Source organism: Nelumbo nucifera, chromosome 1, assembly GCF_055504915.1.
Source record: "Nelumbo nucifera cultivar China Antique chromosome 1, China Antique-T2T, whole genome shotgun sequence".
In the NCBI taxonomy this organism is placed as follows: domain Eukaryota; kingdom Viridiplantae; phylum Streptophyta; class Magnoliopsida; order Proteales; family Nelumbonaceae; genus Nelumbo; species Nelumbo nucifera.
In genome coordinates, this window is record NC_142649.1 from 53,737,766 (window position 1) to 53,758,970 (window position 21,205).

At 38.2% G+C, this 21,205-nt stretch overlaps 1 protein-coding gene across 1 annotated transcript in view; it reads left to right on the forward strand.

Moving 5' to 3' along the window:
• Positions 1–16,742, forward strand: part of LOC104590322 (S-adenosyl-L-methionine-dependent methyltransferases superfamily protein) — a 32,109-nt gene extending 15,367 nt beyond the window's left edge. The window contains exons 8-11 of the mRNA XM_088896779.1: positions 10,273–10,360; positions 12,948–13,012; positions 13,101–13,190; positions 16,295–16,742. Coding sequence (XP_088752905.1) covers positions 10,273–10,360; positions 12,948–13,012; positions 13,101–13,190; positions 16,295–16,411 — 360 coding nt within the window. The 3' untranslated portion in view covers positions 16,412–16,742. The remainder of the gene's footprint in view (positions 1–10,272; positions 10,361–12,947; positions 13,013–13,100; positions 13,191–16,294) is intronic.
• The last annotated feature ends 4,463 nt before the right edge of the window (positions 16,743–21,205 follow it).

A 21,205-nucleotide genomic window follows, 5' to 3' on the forward strand; every position in this document is an offset into this window, starting at 1 on the left:
TATGTATTAATAAATGTTAAGATAAATTATATTGATTATTTTAAAACTAATGTATATCAATATACATTTTAGTTTTTTTTTTTGTTTTTTCACATTTTAGTTATTCCATCATTTGTCAATAGTTACTAAGTGTGTCTTGATATCTCAAATTTTATATAGACCATTAAATTACAGTTTTTTTTTCTTTTAAATAACTTATTTACAATCATCTAAAACTTGTAACTATTGTTATTAATATATTTTTTAGGATTTATTTGAGTTTTTTAGCATATTTATGCATATCTTGATTTTTCGTCTGTATCCATACGTATCCAAAACGTATCCTGATACGTCTCTTAAAATTATCTTTCCGATACACCTTACGTTTCCGATACTTTAAACCTTGTGCACAAGTAGACACATCCAGGCACATCTCTTGCATGTAAATGTTTTTGTACAAGAACATGTTAACTTATTGACATGAATGCTTGCTATGTGTAGGATGTGCTATAATCTGTTTAGTTTGCTATTGGTATTGGATTCAAGGTTGGAAAAAGTGTCTTAGAAACCTCAAACCCATTTCCTGGGATCCCAAGGGTGTGTGGGATTCAAGAACTGTTGCCTTAAGCCAAAAGTAGAGGTGCTTTTAGTCGCAACACTGTGGAAAGCAAGATCTGATTTGGAAGTAGGTCTTCTTGACCTTTTTTTGTTTTCTGAGTTTAATAAGGGTGAGAAGATTGAGTGCAAGTTCCCAAAGGAGATGGGGACTTGTCCATCATTGTTTGTGGAGACAAATCAGGTCTTTGAACAGATCTCTGGTAGTGGCCGAGAGGGGATAATGGAGGGGTTTAACTCTGTTGTAGGCTTGCAGCTAAGACTTTCATTTTGGAGGGGGAGGGGTTAGAGGAAGGGGCAGAACAGGCCTTTAGTTCTGGTTTGGTTGACGCTGTTTCCTTGGAAGAGAGAAAGGTTTTGAGGAAGGGAGAAGAAACAGATGTGAAAACCAAGATTTCTTGGGGCCCAAAGTGTACAGAACAAGATCTTTGGTAGAGACTGAAATTGGAAAATGTCCTAACGGTGCCTTATCTTCCGATGAGAGAGAAGTCTGAGCGAGGATGGTGAGGAAGAAGTTCATATAGATGAGACTCATAAGATTGATAAAGCTGTTGACTTAACTAAGGTTGTGGACATGGCTATGGATGTAGGCAAATCTCTAGGCCTGTTTGTTTTGGGAGGTCAATCTCTTACAAGGAAAATGTTCCAAGATCTGGAGAGATATTACAAGTTTCTTGTAAGGGAGAGTCTTGGAGATTTCCAATTGCACCCTCCGATGATTTAGGAAAAACACATTTAGTTTGGTAGAAGCTGTTGGTGAAAAAACTGAAGCTTTGGTTGATGTCCATCTCTTTGAGAAAAACACAGTCCTGGAGTTGGAAAGGATTAATGAGAATCCTTCTTACTTGGTGGATTTCAGGAGTAATGTTTTAGCAAATAGGAGACTTTTGTTTTGATCAATAACAGAAATCATTTTATTAAAGGACAAGATAATTACAACATTCCGGGAAGAGAAAAAGAGGCTTAACTCTCCCGAAAAGAAAAGAAAAGAAAAGAAAATTACAATAAAGACCAAAACATCTGTTCCCTTCCCACCCCTTAAAAAACAGAGAAAACATTGAGATATTCTGGTCTCAAAGGCTTTTGCTAGACTAAAAGGGAGTCTCTTTGGGATTAGACCAAACAAGAAGATTTTGAAGATCAGGAAAGCTTCAAGAAGCTTTAATGGTCAGTGCCAAAGGATGTAGTCCTTGAGGGATGTAGTCCTTGAGGGTGTTTTGGCGAGGTTTTGTTGTGAGCAATGTTTTAAAAAGTAGAGGTGTGATGTGAGGTGTTCCACTACCTAGAGGCGTGAAGCGTAAGCCTCCCGAACACAAGGAGGCTTACGCCTCCTTAAGAGGAGGGAGGTGAGAAGGAAGGAGGAGGCAGGGGAGGAGGAAGAAGAGGAAGGGGGGATCTCATTTTTCTTTATTTTTAATAAAAATCTAAGAAGAATAAAGATGCATAGCACTAGTTGAAAGGTGGGGATTGGTAATCTCTGTGATCTTTGCCCTTGTATAGTTTAAGCAGGACAAATATCACAGTTGCAGAAAACTTTGAGATAATTCAAGGAAGAGTAGTTTGGTGTCTGAAATTCAGAAGGCCTCTTTTTGACTGGGAGATAGGGGAATGTGGTTGCTATCAAAATTACAATTAGTTGAGATGCAAGTGCAGAGGAGAGGTGCAAGATGGTAGGAGGAGTCTAAAATTGTATTTTCTCTGTTAAGTCATTTTACAAGGCTCTTATAAGGAATCAAGTGGAGAGGTTGGAAGTAAAAGGAGTTTGGGGAAGTCCTGTTGCACTGAGGGTTGAAGCATTTGGTTGGTTGGTGGCTTTGGATGGTATCCATACACTGGATATCCAACACAGAGGCATTCAGCTAGTGGATGCTATTTGTGCAGAGTTGCTGAGGAAAATGTTTTTCACCTTTGTTCCGGCTGCTGTTATTCGAAGTTCATATGGGAATTCTTCTTTGGCTATTCAAATCATAACTCTTTGATCTTAGAACCCTGGGAGCGATATTTGCTCGTTGGCCTTGGCCTTTTCTATTTGGAAATGGTAAAGCAAAGATTGCATGGAACTGTGTCCCTTTTTCCATCTGTTGGGAGATTTGGAAGGAGAGAAACTGAAGATTATTTGAAGACAAAGCCTGAGAAAGAACTCAAGTTGCAATGCTTTGTGGAAGAAGGATTATGGATTGGATTCTTGTACTGCCAGAATTTGATGTAGTATCAAAAGAGATCTTGGAGATGGATTTTGGTCTATCCTTTAACTATTTTGAAAGTTGTTTTCCCTTTTTTTGTGTTTTGTTTGGATGTTTTTCTCCAACTTTTTGTACTTCAAAAGTTGCAGTGATAGCTCATCCACCTTTTCGAGTGTACTCATTTTTCATTATTAATAAATTTTCTTTTTTATTTACTACCAAAAAACTTTGATGTAACATTGACATGTATATATACTATTTCACCAAGCTATTTTACTAAAATTGCATTTGCTTATGTACGAGTGGTGCTGTAATATGCAAATATTGAAAACAAGTTTAAATTAGATGTAGCATGTTATAGTTTCTTTTGATCTTCATATCTATTATGTTTTCATCATTTACATGTACATGTGTGCGTTCACATATACATAGATTTATTTCTATACTAGCAGAAGTAGGGTGTGTGTGTGAGTATTATTAAGTCAGATGTACTTGAGAGAGAATTATTAAGTCAGATGTATATTTAGAATGAGAGGACCCATATCATCATTCCCAGGCCAGCCTTCTTAGTAACCTGCTGTTCCTACAAAAAGTTACCATCATTAGAAACAAAACCAATATATTTAAAGTTATAGTTGCATGAGAAATAAAAATTTATCAGTCACCAGTGTGACCAAAAAACCAGAAACATGTTTAATTCCATTAAATTCTTTTAAATATGAACACATTAAAAACAACTTACTCCCATCTTATCTGTGAGAAAACTGTTAAAAAGGCTGTTTTATTTTCAGTATTAGTACCACAGGGGTATTATTGTAATTTCTATTTAATTTATGGTCGCCCTAATATAAATACAAGAGCTGGCGCTGCCATCCCAACATTTTGGCTCTCAAACCTCTTTTCTTCTCTTCCTCTCTTATCCTTCTCTCTTCAGCCTTCTCTTTTCTGTTTAATATGGTATCAGAGCAGGTTTATTAGACCTGAAAGGAAGATTGATCAAGTGTTTTTCTTCACCAGTTGCTGTTATTTTCTTGGAAGAGCCAGAGAATAGCATCGGACTGATCTGAGAAGGTTTTTTTTTTTCCACTTTTTTTTTCCTTTTTTTTTTCTTGGTCATGTACCAAGGCAGAACCTGTAACAGGTTCCGCTGACTGACGTGAAGAGATCAGCACCTGTTTTCTATCCTTTTTTGTGGATCATGTGATCCTTGTGGTGTGCTTGTAGGTCGGTGATGATCTGTATGTGCTGTAACAGCAGTAAAGTGAAAATTTTGGTGATTGTAGGGCTTTGTTAGGTCTGAAAGGTGATTGTTCCACAGTTCCTTGGTGCAGTACTATATTTTTTCAGCAGTAGTACATTGTGTAAAAGGGAGAAATTGTGTGGACTGAGACAAAATCAACCTGTTGTGGTGTTGGACTGTATTCCCTTCAATTTTGTGGCTGTTTAGGTGTGACCTGAAGCAATTATCATGAGTATTGAAGACTCTGCCACCTCTGGTGTTTCCTGAATGTAGAATGGGATGAGTGGGGGTATAGATTTATCCTTCCCTATGGATGTCATACCTTTGGATGGACTTAATTACCTTAAATGGTCGAAGGGGATCAGATTGTACATTATTGCAAGGGGAAAGATAGAGTATATAGATGGGACGATTAAAGAACCTAATTCCGGGAGTGCATTACAGGTGGAACCAGGAATATGCAACCTCAAGTGAGAAGAAATTTTATGTGGGTTGAAACAACTTATGAGATCTGGGAACAAGCTAAATCAACCTATTCTGAACTGTGTCACTATGCAAAGATTTTAGTTACAGGCAGTCATCCACTTGTAAACAGGGGGAGAGAAGTCTTTCGTTTACTACTTGGACCTGACTTCCATCTGGAAGGCGTTGGACCATTATTGTGAACTGGAAGTGTGATGAAAATGTGAAAGCTTACAAGTCTCTTGTTTCACAGCAGCGAGTATTTGCCTTCCTCCTAGGCTTGAATCCTGTGTATGAGTCCACTAGGGTGTAGATCCTAGGAAGCAAGGATCTCCCACTGTCCAAGAGGTATATATCCTAGTATAGTCAGAGGAAAGTAGAAGAAATTTGTTGAACAGTTTTGAGGGAGATTGAATTGCTTTGGTAGCAAAAGGGGAAATTCCTTTAAGAAGGGGGACTTCCAAAAAAGGTGGATGACAAGGACAAACTATGGTGCATCCATTGCCCATAGTTTTCAAGGTGTCTAGGCAATTTTGGGCGACATTGGGGCTCCTAGGTGATGCCTAGGCAATAAAAGTTTTATAATATAAAAATCTAACTTTTGGCTAGTTCCCTAGTTTTATATACCATTCAGCATGTATATTAATTGAAAAAATAGCAATTTCTCTTTATTAAGAACATTACATTTCCTCTATAAATGTAGCAAATCATCACATCTAAAAGATAAAAATCTTTTACATATACTGGTTTCCTTATTTTCAAAAATAATACTACTATAATAAGGATTTAATAGAGAAATTTCATATCAGTTAGCAACTAAAGAAGGTTAACTTTATATTATAAATATTCAAGATGGAAAGTAAAATAGGAAAAACAAGGATGGAGTTTATGTTTTATTTAATTAGAGAGAGAGAGAGAGAGAACCTCTTTATAATTCTATTCTTTCTTTCCTCTTTCTTTTTTTTTCTTTCTTTCCTTTTCTCTCCTCAAAACCCTTTGATCTTTTAAATTTCAATAGTAAAACAATAAGACAAAGTATATATATATATATGTATATATATGTAATATATAAATGTATTAATACATACATTAATAAGATACAACAATATAAATGATATTATAAAAGGCACCCGCCTTATCATTTTTGTTGCCTAGGTGGGCGCTTAGTTGCCTAGTTGCTAAAAGTCAAGGTGTTTGGGTGAGGTGCCTAGTGAAGGGTGCCTAGTCGCCTAGGCGACGGCTTGACAACTATGCCATTGCTAGAAGTCTCGGCACACCGGTGATACTTGCTAGGACCTTCATGGGAAGCTGAAGTGGGTTTAGGAGTTGAGTAAGAAACATGGTTCAAATCAGAAAAAGAAACTAGGACAGCAAGGTCCAAGGAGTTCACTACAACAAACATGGCTTCTTAGGAGACTCAACCCTTTACTACTACTATGACTCAGGCGCATCCCTCTAGTTTTGGTCCTAGGGAGGATATCATTAATTCCTTCCATGACTATTTGGAGTTGTGTGGTAAGGCAATTCGTCAAATGGGTACTATTCCTCCCTCAACTTCATTTGCATCTACATCAGGTAATTTTGCCACAAGTCTTCTCATTCCCTTGACTCTCCTTGGATAATTGATTATGGAACGTCAAACCATATGATTGGTAAGTCAAACTATTTTTAGTCCTATCATCTTCTCTCTAGGAGGGACAAGGTAAGACTAACTGATGGCTCGCCCTCCACCATTACTAGTCAAGAACCATATCTCTTCCCTTTGGCCTTACCCTTTCTAATGTTTTGCATGTTCCAAAATTACCTATAAACTTGTTTTCTATTAGTAGTATCACCAACTCATTAAACTGCTTAGTGACCTTTTTTCCTTATTGTGTAATTCAAGATTTGGCAACCGAGACCGGCCCGACCATTGGGCTTAGATCTTGAGCCCGAGCCTGACCATATATAAAGCCTAAAGCCTAGGCCCGATCCCGAAGCCTAACTTTGATAGGTATTTTATAACATATTAATTATATATTATTAATAATATATTATATATTATATAATGTTTTATACATTTAATCTATATAATACTTTTTTGCTATTAATTTTATTGTTATATAATATATATTATGTATTATTAACATATATTATATTTTTGTTATATATTTAATATTACCGGGTCGGGCTCGGGCTAGGCTTATTTGGGAAAGACCGAGCCAGCCTGAAAAATAGTTGGGCCTGGTTTTTAGAGCTCGAACCTAAGCCCGTGGGCTTAAAATTTTGTCCAAGCCCGATTTAGGATGGGCTGGGCCGGGCTAGTCCGTCAGGCTACCCGACCCATGAACAAGTCTATAGAGGAAGTATGGTGGATGGGCTCTACATGCTGGAGAACAAGGTTGGTCTTGTGGTCACAGAGTCTAAGAGTCAATCTAGTAAGAGTCAAGCCTATTTATGGCATAGTTGTCTTGGTTGTTTATCTTTTGATTCATTAAAAGTTTTGTTTCCGGAGTTGTCAGTGTTAGTGCTAGAGTTTATATGTCAAACTTGTCAATTGATTTAACATGTATAACTCATATTTCTTCAAGGAATAATAAATCTGAACTTCCCTTCCATATTGTTCATTCTGATGTTTGGGGCCCTGCTCCTCTGAGACAGGCTATAAGTATTTTATTATACTTATTGATGATTATTCCAGATACACATGGGTGTATCTAGACCTGTTCATGGGCCGGGCTTGGGCTTGGCTTTTGTTAAAATTCTATTGGGCCCTACCCAATGCTCAAGTCCGAGACAATGTAAAGTTGGGCCCAAAGCCTGGCTTCTGAACAGGTCTAGGTGTATCCCATGTGAACCAGAGATGAAGTGCCAAAAATTATAAAAGATTTTTTCACCCAATTTCAAACTGAAGTCCAAGTCTTCTAATTCGATAATGCTAAAGAGTATTTTCGTAATGACCTAACGGAGTTCTTTGCTTCGTGTGGATCCTTTCACTGTAGCTCATGCATGTTCCCAAACACCGCAACAAAACGGTGTTGCTGAAAGAAAGTACTGCTAGCTCTTGTTAGGGTGAGTTCGTCAAGGATGTGAAGTAGTTTCAGAGGCTTGTAGGAAGATTATTATATTTATCTATGACTTGGCCCGGCATTGCTTATGCTATGGGTTTTCTTAGTTAATTCATGCGTGCCCCTAAGATCACCCACTTTGAAGCAGCTGAAAAAAAATTCTCAAATATCTTAAGAAAATTCCAGGTGTTGGTTTGTTGTTTCAAAAGCATGGGCATTTGAAGGTTGAAGTGTACACGGATGTAGGTCGGGTAGGATCACTAGATGGCAAGAAATCTACTAGTGGCCACTGTACCTTTGTGGGTGGGAACCTAGTCACATGGAGGAGCAAAAAACAAAATGTGGTGGCTAGGTCTAGTGCTGAAGCTGAATATAGGGCAATGTCTCATGGAGTGTTTGAAATTATGTGGTTAAAAAATTTGTTGAGTGAATTGGGATTTATTGTTGATGGACCTTTGACCAAGGTTCAAAATTTCGATATGCCTGATACGTTGGTAGAGGCGTATTGGTAGATTTTTTAGTTTTTTTTTTTTTTCAAATCCGGTTCAGAGGGGCTGGTTTAAGGTTCGTCCACCCCTTGAACTGGTCAAAACCCCGATACACCCTCTGTAGGGGCATATCGGGAAGCTCCCGATACGATACATATCGATATTTTGAACCTTGCCTATGACTATATTGTGATAATAAGGCTGCCATCAACATTGCTGCCAACCTAGTTCTGCATGATAGAACCAAACACATTGAGGTAGACAAGCACTTTATCAGAGAAAAAGTTGTGAGTGGGGAAGTGTGTACACCATATGTCAGATCCAAAGTGCAACTTGCAGACATATTCACAAAGGGATTACATCACTTACGACTAGACCTGTTCATGGGCCGGGTAGCCCAACGGGCTGGCCTGGCCCGGCCTGCTATTAAGTTGGGCTTGGTCATAATTTTCGGTTCGCGGGCTCGGGCTCGGGCCTAAAGCACCGGGCCCAACTTCTTTTTGGGCCGGGCTCGGGCTTTCTCAAAAAAGCCTGGCCCGAGCCTAAGCCCAACTTGATACAATATATTAAACAATAAAAATATATTTTATTTAATAAAAAATATATATACAATATTTTTTCTTTGTTCTTCTGTTTTTTTCCAAGTAATAGTGAGATGCTTATTATTTTTGAGTTTTGGAGGTTTTTAATATAAATAAAACACTTTTCTATTGAATAAAAAAGAAAAAAAATTCTGTTTTCAAATTTCTGGTCGGGCTCGGGCTCAGGCCCGGGCTTCGGGCTTTATATGAGGGCCGGGCTCGGGCTCAAGACTTAGGTCTGATGGTCAGGCTGGGCTTGGGCTTGGGCTTGGGCCTGAGTGTATTCTATTGATACATATACAAAGCCTGCCCCGCCCAGCCCGGCCCATGAACAGGTCTACTTACGACATAATGATTTATGTGACAAGTTGGGCATAATTGACATCTATGTCCCAACTTGAGGGGGAGTGTTAAAAGGCTGTTTTATGTTCAGTATTAGTACCATAGGGGTATTATTGTAATTTTGATTTATTTTATGGTTGCCCTATATAAATACAAGAGCTGGCGCTGCCAGCACAACATTTTGGCTCTCTTCTCCTCTCTTCAGCCTTCTCTTTTCTGTTTATTAAAAACTACACCAACTGGAGAGAAGACAACTGAACTTGAACATACAGGTAAATTGCAAGTGACGATCCCAACCAGAACTCTACAATATTGAAAGTAAGGGAAAAAGGAAAGAGAAAATGAAGAAAAAAGAACCAGTAATTTCTTACTGCTCAATTGTGTTTGGTTGGTCAAATATTATCACAAACGTCTTATCCCCTCCTTGTTAATTATGTTATAATCCACAAATTCAGAAAGACAAGAGCTAATGAAAACTAAAAGCACATTGTTTTAACTGGGTACATCTATCACAATCTTTAAAGCTAGCACTCACAAAAATTCTTAATTCCTTTTCTTAATTTAATGGTATACTTATCCTTGGACCAAACAGATAAGACTCCCAAAAATGAAAAGAGAAGTGTTTCTTTAAGTTATTTACAGTGGCTGGATGGGCACCAGTGGATCCTGCTGGAATTTATGGCGAGCGGCCGAGAGTTGTGGGAAGTACTAAAGCAAAAATTCTGTGGAGCTGTATTCCATTTGCTGTCTGCTGGGAGGCTTGGAGAGAGAGAAACAAGAGGATATTTGAAGAGAGAAGGAACAACTTTTAAGAAGTTGGGGCGGCAATCTCTTCTTTGGCTTCTGGTTGGGTGCTAGTTCTCCCAGAATTTGAGGTTCTAAGGAAAGAAGGTTTTGGATCTGGCTTCTAGCATACTCTGAATGTTTAAGACTTATTTCTGGTTTTGTATTTTGTTTTTGTTATTGTTATGGTGGGGTGGCTCCTGGTTACCTGTGTTAGATGTGCTTTTATTTTCAGCAATAAAATTTTCTTTTTTATTTATATTCAAAATAAAAAAGAGCAGTGTCTCTAATGATGTCTGCTCTTTTGCTGGTTAAGCCTCGAATTTTCTGAGGAAGATGAGATGTTCCTGAAATTTCTTTTGCCTCCAAGAACTTGTCTGTGATTAATAATGAACACTTTGTATTGTCTCTGTTTTGTTTCTGCATGCTAGCAGATTTTTCTAATCTATAATTCATGAGGTGTTTTATCTTCTTTTTGATGAACTGTGGTGGTAGCCTTTTAGTAGCAATATATATGTAGTTTTAGTTAGATTTTTTGCTTGTTATATTTAGGTGAGGGATGCAGGCAATCTTTTGACAAGGGCAGGATTCACGCTTCCAGGTGTTGATGTTGATGAATACACTGTCAGATATGACAGTGGTAAGTTTCTCTCAGAATTTTGGAGTTTGAATCTTGTTTGCTAAGGCACATTATGCAACTAATTTTGAGGTTATTAGAAGCCCCAACATGTGCTTATAACTGTACACGGGAAGATGTGAAATTCATTTAATATATATGTATGTATATAATTATATATATGATAAATGGAAAAGGGTATTACATTACTGAAAAGGAGGGCAAGAAACCCTCAGCATTTACAAAGGTAAAAGGCTGTGTATGCACAAAACATACAAAAAGTATATGCCTAACTGTATGCACATGAACAATCAAAATATTGGTAGACCTCTCACTGATCACAAATGCAATCAAACTCCACACTTGAAAATAGACTAGAAAAGCATGCCCATTGCATCATGGTCCATTCAACCTTGCCAATGATAGCTTCTAGAGGAACAGACTTTGCTTCAAAACTCTTCCGTTTTTCTTCTTCCAGACTGTCCAATAGATAACAAAAGGCATAGAGTTTCATAGCATCTTCCCCTTATTTGAGAACACGCCAACTTTCCAAGATGCTAGCAAGTCAGCCATTGTGTGTGGGAGCCCACTGGAGATGAAATAAATGAAGAAAATGGCACCAAATATGGTAGGTAATGGGGCAATAGATCAGCAAGTGATGAACAGATTCAGGGGCTGATCTGCACAGGTTGTCCATCATCATGCCTTGCCTCAGCAGACAGTCAAAAAGAAAATGATTTTAGAGGGGTCTTGTGCCCTCCAGATTCACTACCAAGGGATCTTCTAAACTGTAAAGAGGGCCAATGAGAACTTGATTGCAGGACTTTGCCGAGAAACGTCCAGCTTTTCCCAACACCCAGATCCTGGATTATCGGAACATTACACAGGTGGCCAATCCAGATGGTGTCCTACTTGGTTGATCTGGACCGGTATATTGGGCCACATACTGATCTGGACCAGAATATTGGAACATTACACAGGTGGTCTGATAGGCCACGGAGGTCGAACCGGGTGCCTATACGCAACCCAAAGTACGTGGAATGAGCGCATCATGCATGGCCCATGCAAGCACGTGACGTAACGCCGGGAGAAGCATACCACTCAAGGATCGGGTCAAATAAAAGAGTGATTTATTCTGTTTTTTCTTGTTTCTGTTTTCTTGTTAGACAGTTGCGCAGGAGTCAGTCAAAGAGGCCAAGTTGTTGGCCTTAAGAATCGGTCAATTGGTTATTGCATAAGAATAGGTCAGGCTGTTAGTTGGTTAGTTTGTTATTTTACTATGGCATAGGGATCGGCCAGCTAGTTAGAAGGGATAATCCCTTAGTTAGGGGCTATTTTATTGGTAAGTAGTTGAGGTTTTCTTGTATTTAAACACCAGCCAACCAGCTTGGGAGGCAGTTGGAAGTTAAATAAACTTGCATGGTTTTATTCTCGCCTTGAGCAGAATAGCATCTTCAACACTAGCTTTGATTGGGACCTAACATGGTCAATCCAGACAGTGTCCTACTTGGTTGATGATTCAATTGGCTACACAACCTACACTAGCAGAAACATGATGGATTGTGTTGGGAAGTTCCCTGTTTGATCTGATTGGGAAAAGGAGCATACATAAAAAGAGAGAAAAGGGACAAGTCAAACTAGAAAAATGTTGGGGATGTAATAGAGGATAGGAATGTGGTCATCCTATGGCATACTGTCTACAGGACAAACCAACACAATGTAAAATTCCAGCTTGTTCCATTTAGAATAACGGGACAAACCCTTCCCAGCTCACATCTTACCATACATGCTTCAGGACCTAATGACTTGGCTTCTTCCCCTAAACTCAACTTCCTTTCCATCCTTCGCATCCATGCCCCATTTAATGCTTACAGTTAATCGAGTCCATGATATTGTTCTCTAAGTCTGTGTTTGCACCTTTCATGATCCACTATCAACCATACTTTCACGCATTAGTTAGCAAAATGTGTATGGAAAAGCATAATACAGAAAAATCATGTACAATGGTTTTAAGAACAAAAGAACAGTTTGCTTTTACATGTAAATACACATATAATCTATTAAAAATATAAGGGTTATTACTCAATGATGACCCCTGCTATTTATAAAAAAAAAAAATGATGACCCCTGCTATCTGGTGTGATCTTGAGAGGGGTAGACTGGACATGACCTAATCATTGGCATTAAACAGTTTATAACAAATTCCCATGTCTTTCCATAATTTTTAATAAGTTGGTGTCTCATATGATTTAAGTAAAAGATTTGTCATTATACATAATGCACATACTTACTAGCCATGCTACTCCTCAGTGAGGAACTCCATATGATAATAAACTGTTCAAGTTTATAACTTTTTATGATTTAATTTCTTCATTCCCTGTCAACTTCTTGCTTTGTGTGCATGCCTGATTGCTTGAGTAGGTGGGCAATGGAGAGATTGAGTATTAAAAAAAGGAATAAATAAATAAGAACATCATGGACAAAAGTAATTCAATATTTTTGAGTGGGAAGTTACAATTAAATACTGATGTGCCATATCTGATTCACAATTTACTTACTAACGAGTGCTCGATCAAGTCTCTTCTTGTCATTAAATATCATGTTGATATAGCTCTGGAGCTGATTGAACATCTTCGGGCAATGGGTGAAACCAATGCTCTTATGCAAAGGAATAAGGTAAAGTATTTTTCAAAGAGGAAGAAATATTTGGTTTTGTACTTGCTTTGAGAGGCACTAACTTCCTTGTAATTTTGGGTTGGGTTAGATCTTGAAGAGAGACACAGCCTTGGCAACTGCTGCCGTGTACCAATCAATGTTTGCAGCAGAGGATGGAACCATTCCAGCAACTTTTCAGGTGAAAGCTTTATTTATTTATTTGTTTTTCTGTCATTGTTAAAATGTTAAAGAGCTAAAAGCATGGACTTTGTATCAACTGTTGACCATCAACATTTCCTCATAGCCCGCAATCATTTATGATGCTTTTTTTTTGAAGGATAAAAAGAAAATTTCATTAAAAAGGAAAAAGAATGATAACAGGAAGGTGATAAGATATCACCCGAAAGAGGAACACAACCAATGGATCCAACAAACAGACATCAAAACCTTTAACAAGACCGAATAAGTAACCACACAACTTACAAACCAAAGACTTAACAAACAAACCCGGACAAAGAACAAACGGCCTTGAAATGCCTAGCACAGGGCTTAGTCTTCCCTTTTTTTCTCTCAAACTCTCAAAGGCCCTCCTAGATAACTTCTCACCGACCCAGAAAAAAAAAAAAAGAAAAACAAACCCAAGATTTTACCAATCGTATTCCTTCTCATTTATTAAATGAGTAAGATGCCCAACTCAACTCAATGAGGCCTTGTCCTAACTATATGGGGTTAGCTACATGAATCCTGTTCCACCAGTCTGCTCTATTCAGTGCCATATCCGTTGTTAAGGTATGAGCCCTTAAATCATTCTTAACTACTTCAATCTCTTCTTTCCTTGAAAAAGAAAGAAGCAGAGAAGCTGTCATCGAAGCTATTACCATCAAGATGGTTCACTGGGTTAAGTAATTGGATCTCTTTAAGGATATTCCTGGTATTGAGGTGATGAGAAAGTGGAGAGAGGTAGCCGTTTCTGCACCCCCTCTAGAAGGTGGGGACTAAAGAGGTAGCCGTTTCTGCACCCTGTAAGGAATGGTCAGGCCTCTTTAGTCCCCACCTTCTAGAGGTTTTGTTAAGCTCAACTTTATTGGTAGCAATGAAGGCACCATTTGGCATAGGAGTTTTCAGGAATGAGGAGGGAAATATCATTGCACTCTACTCAGATCCAGTTGGAGTTGGGGACTCATTAAGGGCTGAAATTATGGGTGTTATGAAAGGGATTCAAAAGGCTAAAGAGCTGAATATCAGAAAGTTGTTAATTGAAGGTGATTCGAAGCTTGTGATTAGTTGGCTCCAAAAAGAGGAGGATGGATGGTGGTGCTACATATATGAGAAGAGGAAAGCCATTAAATTGTTACAAGGGGTAGAGGTGTGATGCAGTAGGGCTGGAACAAACTATCACAAAACAGAAAGAGAGAGGAAGAGAGCAGAGAGAGAGAGAGAGAGAGAGAGAGAGAGAGGGGGGGGGAATCCCAAGGAATCACACTATACAGCAAACTTGCAAGAGAGCTCGAAAAAAATCTTCATTCATTCGTTAGCTTCAAAAGGAAAAGAAACATCTATTTATAGAGTGACTTGTGTGGCCCGGAATACTGTTCACCATAATTACAAAAATGCCACTCCTTGTCTTGTGCATCAAGAAGCACAGTATCTTTCTATCTACTAATGCAGATAAACTAAAAATAGAAAGGCAAGCCCTACTAAACTAGAGGAACAGGGCGCTGTGGGCCTGGGCGCTATAGCCCAGGCCCACACGGCAGTTAACATGATGAAAATACCCATACTGTCCAAATATACAAAAATGCAGAAATTTTCAGAAAATTCCAAATTTGATTCTTCAGCTCTTGCATTATTCTTTGGTATTTTGCCAATCTTTACAGCATGCTTGTTTTGTTTTGGTTATATTTTGAACTTCTTAATTCCACTATGACTACCAATTTTCTTTAGCACCTTGCCATTTTCCTTCAATCTATGTTGTACACCTTACCCCTGTATAAGGTAGGGTTGCCCTAAATTGAACCTTGACCCATAAAGGTTTGTAAATCTATTAATCTTTCCAATAGTGAAAGTTTGGCAACTTTTCTATGCAAGTAGTGTTGGAAGAACAACTCTTCTTCCCTGACTTCACCTTGCTCATCCTTGCAAGACTCCATGGTGGTAGGATTCCCCATCCTCCTTTCTTCTATGTTTTCCAGTTATCTTTTCTTCATTATTCCTTTATTATTTTTCCATTCCTCTGTAGGAACACTATTGAAGCTTTTGCAAGTTCTTGCAAAATGAAAAGGAACTATAATGACTAGGGAAACAATATTTTCAACCCGTTGTTGACTCGGTCGGTTGAACCATTCAAACCGTCACCCAACCAGGATTTTGGGTCCGGTTCAGTCAAGACCCGTTAGACGGTCAAAAATTGTTGACTTGGTCAAGATCCCTTCAACCCGGCCGGTTCGATCATTGACCCGTTTGACCTGGTGACTAGGTCGCAGGTTGCACACTGAATACATGCAAACTTTCGTAGGCCATAACTTTGCACTCCGATGTTCGATTGGGGTGATTTTTTTTTTTTTATTTTGGGTAACTTTTCGAGACCTGTGTCCCAAGGAGCCATAGGTGCCTTGCCCCACTATTTTCACGAAAAAACCTCGTTTTAGCCTCAAATTGCAATTTTTAATATTTTTATAAATAAAAAATTAAAAAACTGAATTTAAAAAAAAACATATATTAAATATAAAATAATACATATAACATATCTAAAACATATTTATTGCTAAAATATATATTTACACATACACACACACGGTTCGACCTGGCTGGTTGAACTGGTGACCCGTGACCCGGAGGCAAAAACGGTTCGGCCTCTGGGTCGGTTTTTAAAACATTGTAGGGAAATATGAAAAAATGCTGTTGTAGTGAGGTTGGAAAATGAATGTGTAGTCTACCCAGATGGGTGGAAAAAGTTAGATGGATGATAACAAGGATGAAATAATACTAGAACTTGAAGGGCTAGGTTCATGAAAAGTATCACAAAATAGGTTTGACACTAGAACTTGAAGGGCTGGATTACTTAATGAAAAATAATACTAGAACTTGAAGGGATGGATTACTTAATGAAAAGTATCACAAAATAGTTTGACACTGTCATGATGATCACATATAAGCACTCCATGATAAACCTTCTGCAATTTCCCCCTTTAATTTGAGGAGGCCTTCCCCTCATGGTGTTCAATGTTATGGTTGTCTGAATGTATATTTTGATATTCTAAGTTCTGCATGTTGCGAACGATGATGTTTTCCTGGATACTGTAGGTTATCTACATGACAGGGTGGAAGGAACATCCATCACAGCAGAAAGCCAAAAGAAGGGGCTCTGCTACCATATCATTCAATGACATCCAAAAGCAATTTGGTACGTCCAGATTGTAGAGTTGGTTGGAGACATGGTTAAAACAGGATGTTGATATTCAGTTTTTAGATGATCTCGGAGAGCCTTGACATGCTTACTTCCACATTTATGCATGATTTCGTATTTCATCTTCTTGTGATTTATATATTGTGGCAACTGTGCCTGACTGCCTGACTCATGGTCCAACTTAGTCATGAGAATTTTGCATCAAGCACGATAAAATGAGTACTTTTACCTTTGTTAGGAAGTAGATGGGAATTTCCCAAAGTACTGGGTAGGAAATAAGTCCATGCAAGAACACAGTTTCTGTATCCTCTTCCAGATTTATGTGAATATGTAGCAGTTACTTAAGTAGGTCCCATTGAAGTTGACAGGACCTGAAACCCATGACTCGAGGTCCTTCGTTTTTGCAATGTGGAGATCTTCCTACCTTGTTTTTGGAAGAAAATGACTGAGAGGGGAAGAAAATAAGGGTTTAGGTAGCCAACCGCAAAATGGGCTGATTCTTGATTATCATGTCTTGAGTGGGCAACAATGCACCCGGGGTCGCTCAAGTCATTAAAATCACAATGCAATCTTAATTAAAATAAATGGTCTTTTAATTTCAATCTTCCTCTATTCAAGATTCAAAGTATTGATACATACGATATACAAAAAAGTTGTATATTGAGGGTTGGTTTTGGGCCTGGTTACCCCTGAAAGTGGTCAAACTCCGAAACAATGGGTATTTGCCTATTAGGTGTTTCTATGGACTAAAAATATGATTAGGGGTGGCAAATGTGTAGGTTGGATAAGGGTTGAATACCAACCCACCAACCCACCATGACCCATCATTAATCCTTGTTAAAGGGTCATAATCCATTTGACCCATCCATATTGATCCTTAATTACCCTCACCCATACTAACCCACCTATCCTCACCTATAAATACAAAAATGGGTTAGGGTCAAGATTGCCAGCCCTAGATATGACGACACATCCAATATGTGGCATATCTTATCACTATTTTGAACCTTGGCTTAAAGAGAACCAGGACATCTCTAAGAAGGGTATTAACCTTCAAAGTGGTTGTGCATATCTTAAATCCTATTGTTTAGTTGGTGGGTTAAAAAAACTGATACATATTGTACCATATGCACCAACACACAAGGTCCATACTTCCATTCTACCCTTCTGGCTGCATTCGGAAATGATGCAAATGGAGTGCAAATTCTGGTTCAGGGTAAATTTACACTTTGGTTCACTTTTGCTTGTGTTTGGCAACATTACATTTATGCAATGACAAATGATAGAAAACACATTTTCCAATGCAAACTTACATTAATAATAAGATGTAAAAGTACATCAATAAAAAAAGAAGTATATTTACATTCAAGTGGGCTTTTGATTAAAAAAAGGCATATGTTTTATCGGAATTTGTGTTTGCATCAATTACAGCTAAAAGTCTGTTTAGTAAGAAGGTAATTGTCAGTGCAGAACTAACTCAACTTTGCAATTTATATGAACTGTTTTACACTCTACATGTTTTCATGCACACTTATTTGCATCGTTTCCAAACGCAACCTACATGTTTACAACATGTATCAATATTTTGAACCTTGCTTCTATTACTACTTGAATGTGCAAATCGACAAAGTCAATCAATGGCTATGACTCCAATAAGGAATGCTGGTGCCATGGACTTTATGGAGTACTTCTGAAAGCGGAAAGCTTAATTCATTCTGGCTCAGTTTGGAAGGAGTACAAATACAAATATGTAGAGTGTAAAACCTTATATTTTGTATCATTTTTGTATGTATTTGTATTTGTACTCCTTCCAAACTGAGCCTCTATGGAATCCATTTTGCAAATCTTGTTGAATAGATTTGCGAGAATACAAGCAAGAATTGAAGGCCAAGTTAGGGTTCTTGAGCAAGTAGTCACAAATCTCGTTAAGGGTATGAGTCGATTTATTTGAAGATCTATGGCTATGAGTGTGTAAAATGGAAGCCTGGAAGGCTTGTAAGAGTACATCTGCAATCCGCAACAGGTAACACTGATGCACCAATTCCATTGCTTGTGTGGCCACAAGCCTGTTTTCGGTATTTATCCTTCAAATACACATTATATTCATTTACTGCTTTGGTTCAGGGTAGTATCATTCCCCAAAGCTCAGATTGAAAAGATTATAAATACAAATATTTACAGTGCAAATACAAGTTTGAGGGCTTTGCACTGTCTATATTTGTATTTGTACTCTTTCCAAACTTAGTCCAAAGGAAAATATTAGAACAAAATGTGAGAGGGTTAGTCCATTTCCAGTGGATCCATCCAATCCAATCCAAGGACTCCCAATAGCTGGGGTCTTTTTAACATGTATTCAAGAATGGTTTAAAGTAATTTTAAAGCACGTGGATACTCTTAGAAAAAGTACATTGATAACATTGAATTTAGGAATCAAATGACTGTAAGGAGCCATTGGTTCGTCTGTAAGGTGGGGCCGGGAAGTTGTTAATATGGAAATCAACCAACTTGCCTTGGTATTTTTGCAGGGAAATGCAGGGTTTACAGAAAGTAAAATTTTCCTTTGGTAAACTTTTTGGGCCACTTTTTCAATTTAATTTCACCCCTTTCATTTATGTGAGTAAATTACTTAATCATGCAAGAGGAAAATTGGCCAAATATTGTGAGACTAAGATGCCCTTAAAGTAACACTTCTAGGTAAACAACAACTTCCCAGCCAAGGATGGAGGACTGACTAAGGTATAAACATATGGTAAATTAACCAACCAAGGGTGGTTCATTATGGACGCGGAACCGATTCCTGCAACCACCAATTTGGGGAAAAGGGAGGGAGCTATTAATGGTGAGTGGCACCAAATACCAGAAAAAGGTAAATTCCTTAAGAGCTCTCTTATTTTTTGATAAACTAAGCATGGTCTAATAAAATGCTGGGAATGGTAGGAAAATTAAAATAGGCATGTATTCTTTACCAAGAAAATATAAATCCACTTGCTTGGTATAATACATTATTGCCTCGTTTGGCAAGTCTTTTCGCACGGGCTTCGAGCTGTTTAGAAGCCCGGGAACTTGACTTCTGGGCTTTTCCTGTTTGGCAATGGAAAGATCCATTGGAAAAGCCTGAATTTAGGCTTTTTCAGGATGCTTCAAATGAAACTTTTACAATCTTTTAACGCCTTGTCTTTTTTCGGACGTGTGGCATGATGTACACATTTGGGAGAAAATTTGTTATCTTTCCACAAAAAACTATTTGAATGTGTAAGTGGGATTTACCAATGGTATGTGGGACCTACCTTGGAATATATATGCGGGACCCACATTAGGTATTATGTGGGGCCCACCTTGAAAAATGTATGTGGGCCTTGCATACATGTCCACACATGGACCCCACATACATGTCCACACATGGACCCCACATGTATGCCCACCAATGGTATGTTGGGCCTATCTTATAAAATGTACGTGGGCCCCACATACATGTCCACTAATGGTACGTGAGGTCCATCTTGAAAAATGTATGTGGGCCCCACATACATGTCCACACATGGACCCCACATGCATGCCTGCCAATGGTATGTCAAGCCCACCTTATAAAATGTATGTGGGCCCTACATACATGTCCACTAATGGTATGTGGGGCTCACCTTAAAAAATGTATGTGGGTCCCACGTGTTAAGTGAAATGTTTGTTGGCCCGTGCACAAAACATTTATATATACATGACACACATTTTCATCACATTACCAAACAATTTTCTAGCTTTTATGGTCTTTCTTGAGATCTGTGAAAAACATTTCAGTCAAAGTCTTTAATCTTCCAAGATATATTTGCAAACCGTGTCTTTTAACTATCAGATCTTATAACAGACTTGCCAAACTTTTATGTGCATATCATGTGATATGTGTTGGTTTTTGAACTCACTTGCACATCTAGGCTCTTTGAAGGATAATACCCCTCTTGGAGTTGTCGCCGCTCAATTCTTAAAATATAAATTTCTTTAACCAAGTTAGATGTGTAAAATGAGTAAGGCCGCCTGTGGGGCCACACGACTTGGCACAACTACCAACTATAGTGACGGATCATGCTAGACACAGCACGACCCCTGGGGCCAGGTTGAGCCGAGGTTTTTTCGGCCTGTGACCCATGTGGGCTCGTGCCTACACGACATGACACAACCTTGTTTGCCGACCGCGGAACTTAGCCATTTTATAACTGTTAAAGGGGGTACAATGGCAAAAATACCCCCTAACAACTATTCTGGGGGTATTTGTGTATTTTATCAAAGAGGGTGTAAAAGTGACTAAAATGCCCCCAACAACTATAAACAACAAGTTTAAGGGGCATTTTAAGTAAAGTGATAAATAAACTTTTTAAATGACCAAAATACCCTCCTAATAACTATAAATTACTAGTTTAGGACAGTATTTTGATTAATTTAATTATTTCTAACCCCTATAAATTCAATTTCCCATTCTCATACTCTCACACTACTCTATTAGGGGTGGCCATGAGCCGAACTCTTCATGAGCTACTCGAGCACGGCTCGTGAAAAGCTCAACTCGGTTTCAAGCCAAGCTCGAGCCCAATTTATAGGCTCAATTAATAAATGAGTCAAGCTCGAGCCTAATAGAGCTTGGCTCATGAGGCTCGCGAGCTGAGCTTGAATATATATAAATTATAGAAAATAATATATATATATATATATAAAATAAAAATATTATAATTCTTAACTATTTAAATATCAAATAAAAAATAATTTTTATATATAATTTTTTACTTTTGTAAAACATTTTTTTTCAAATCGAGCTCGAGCCG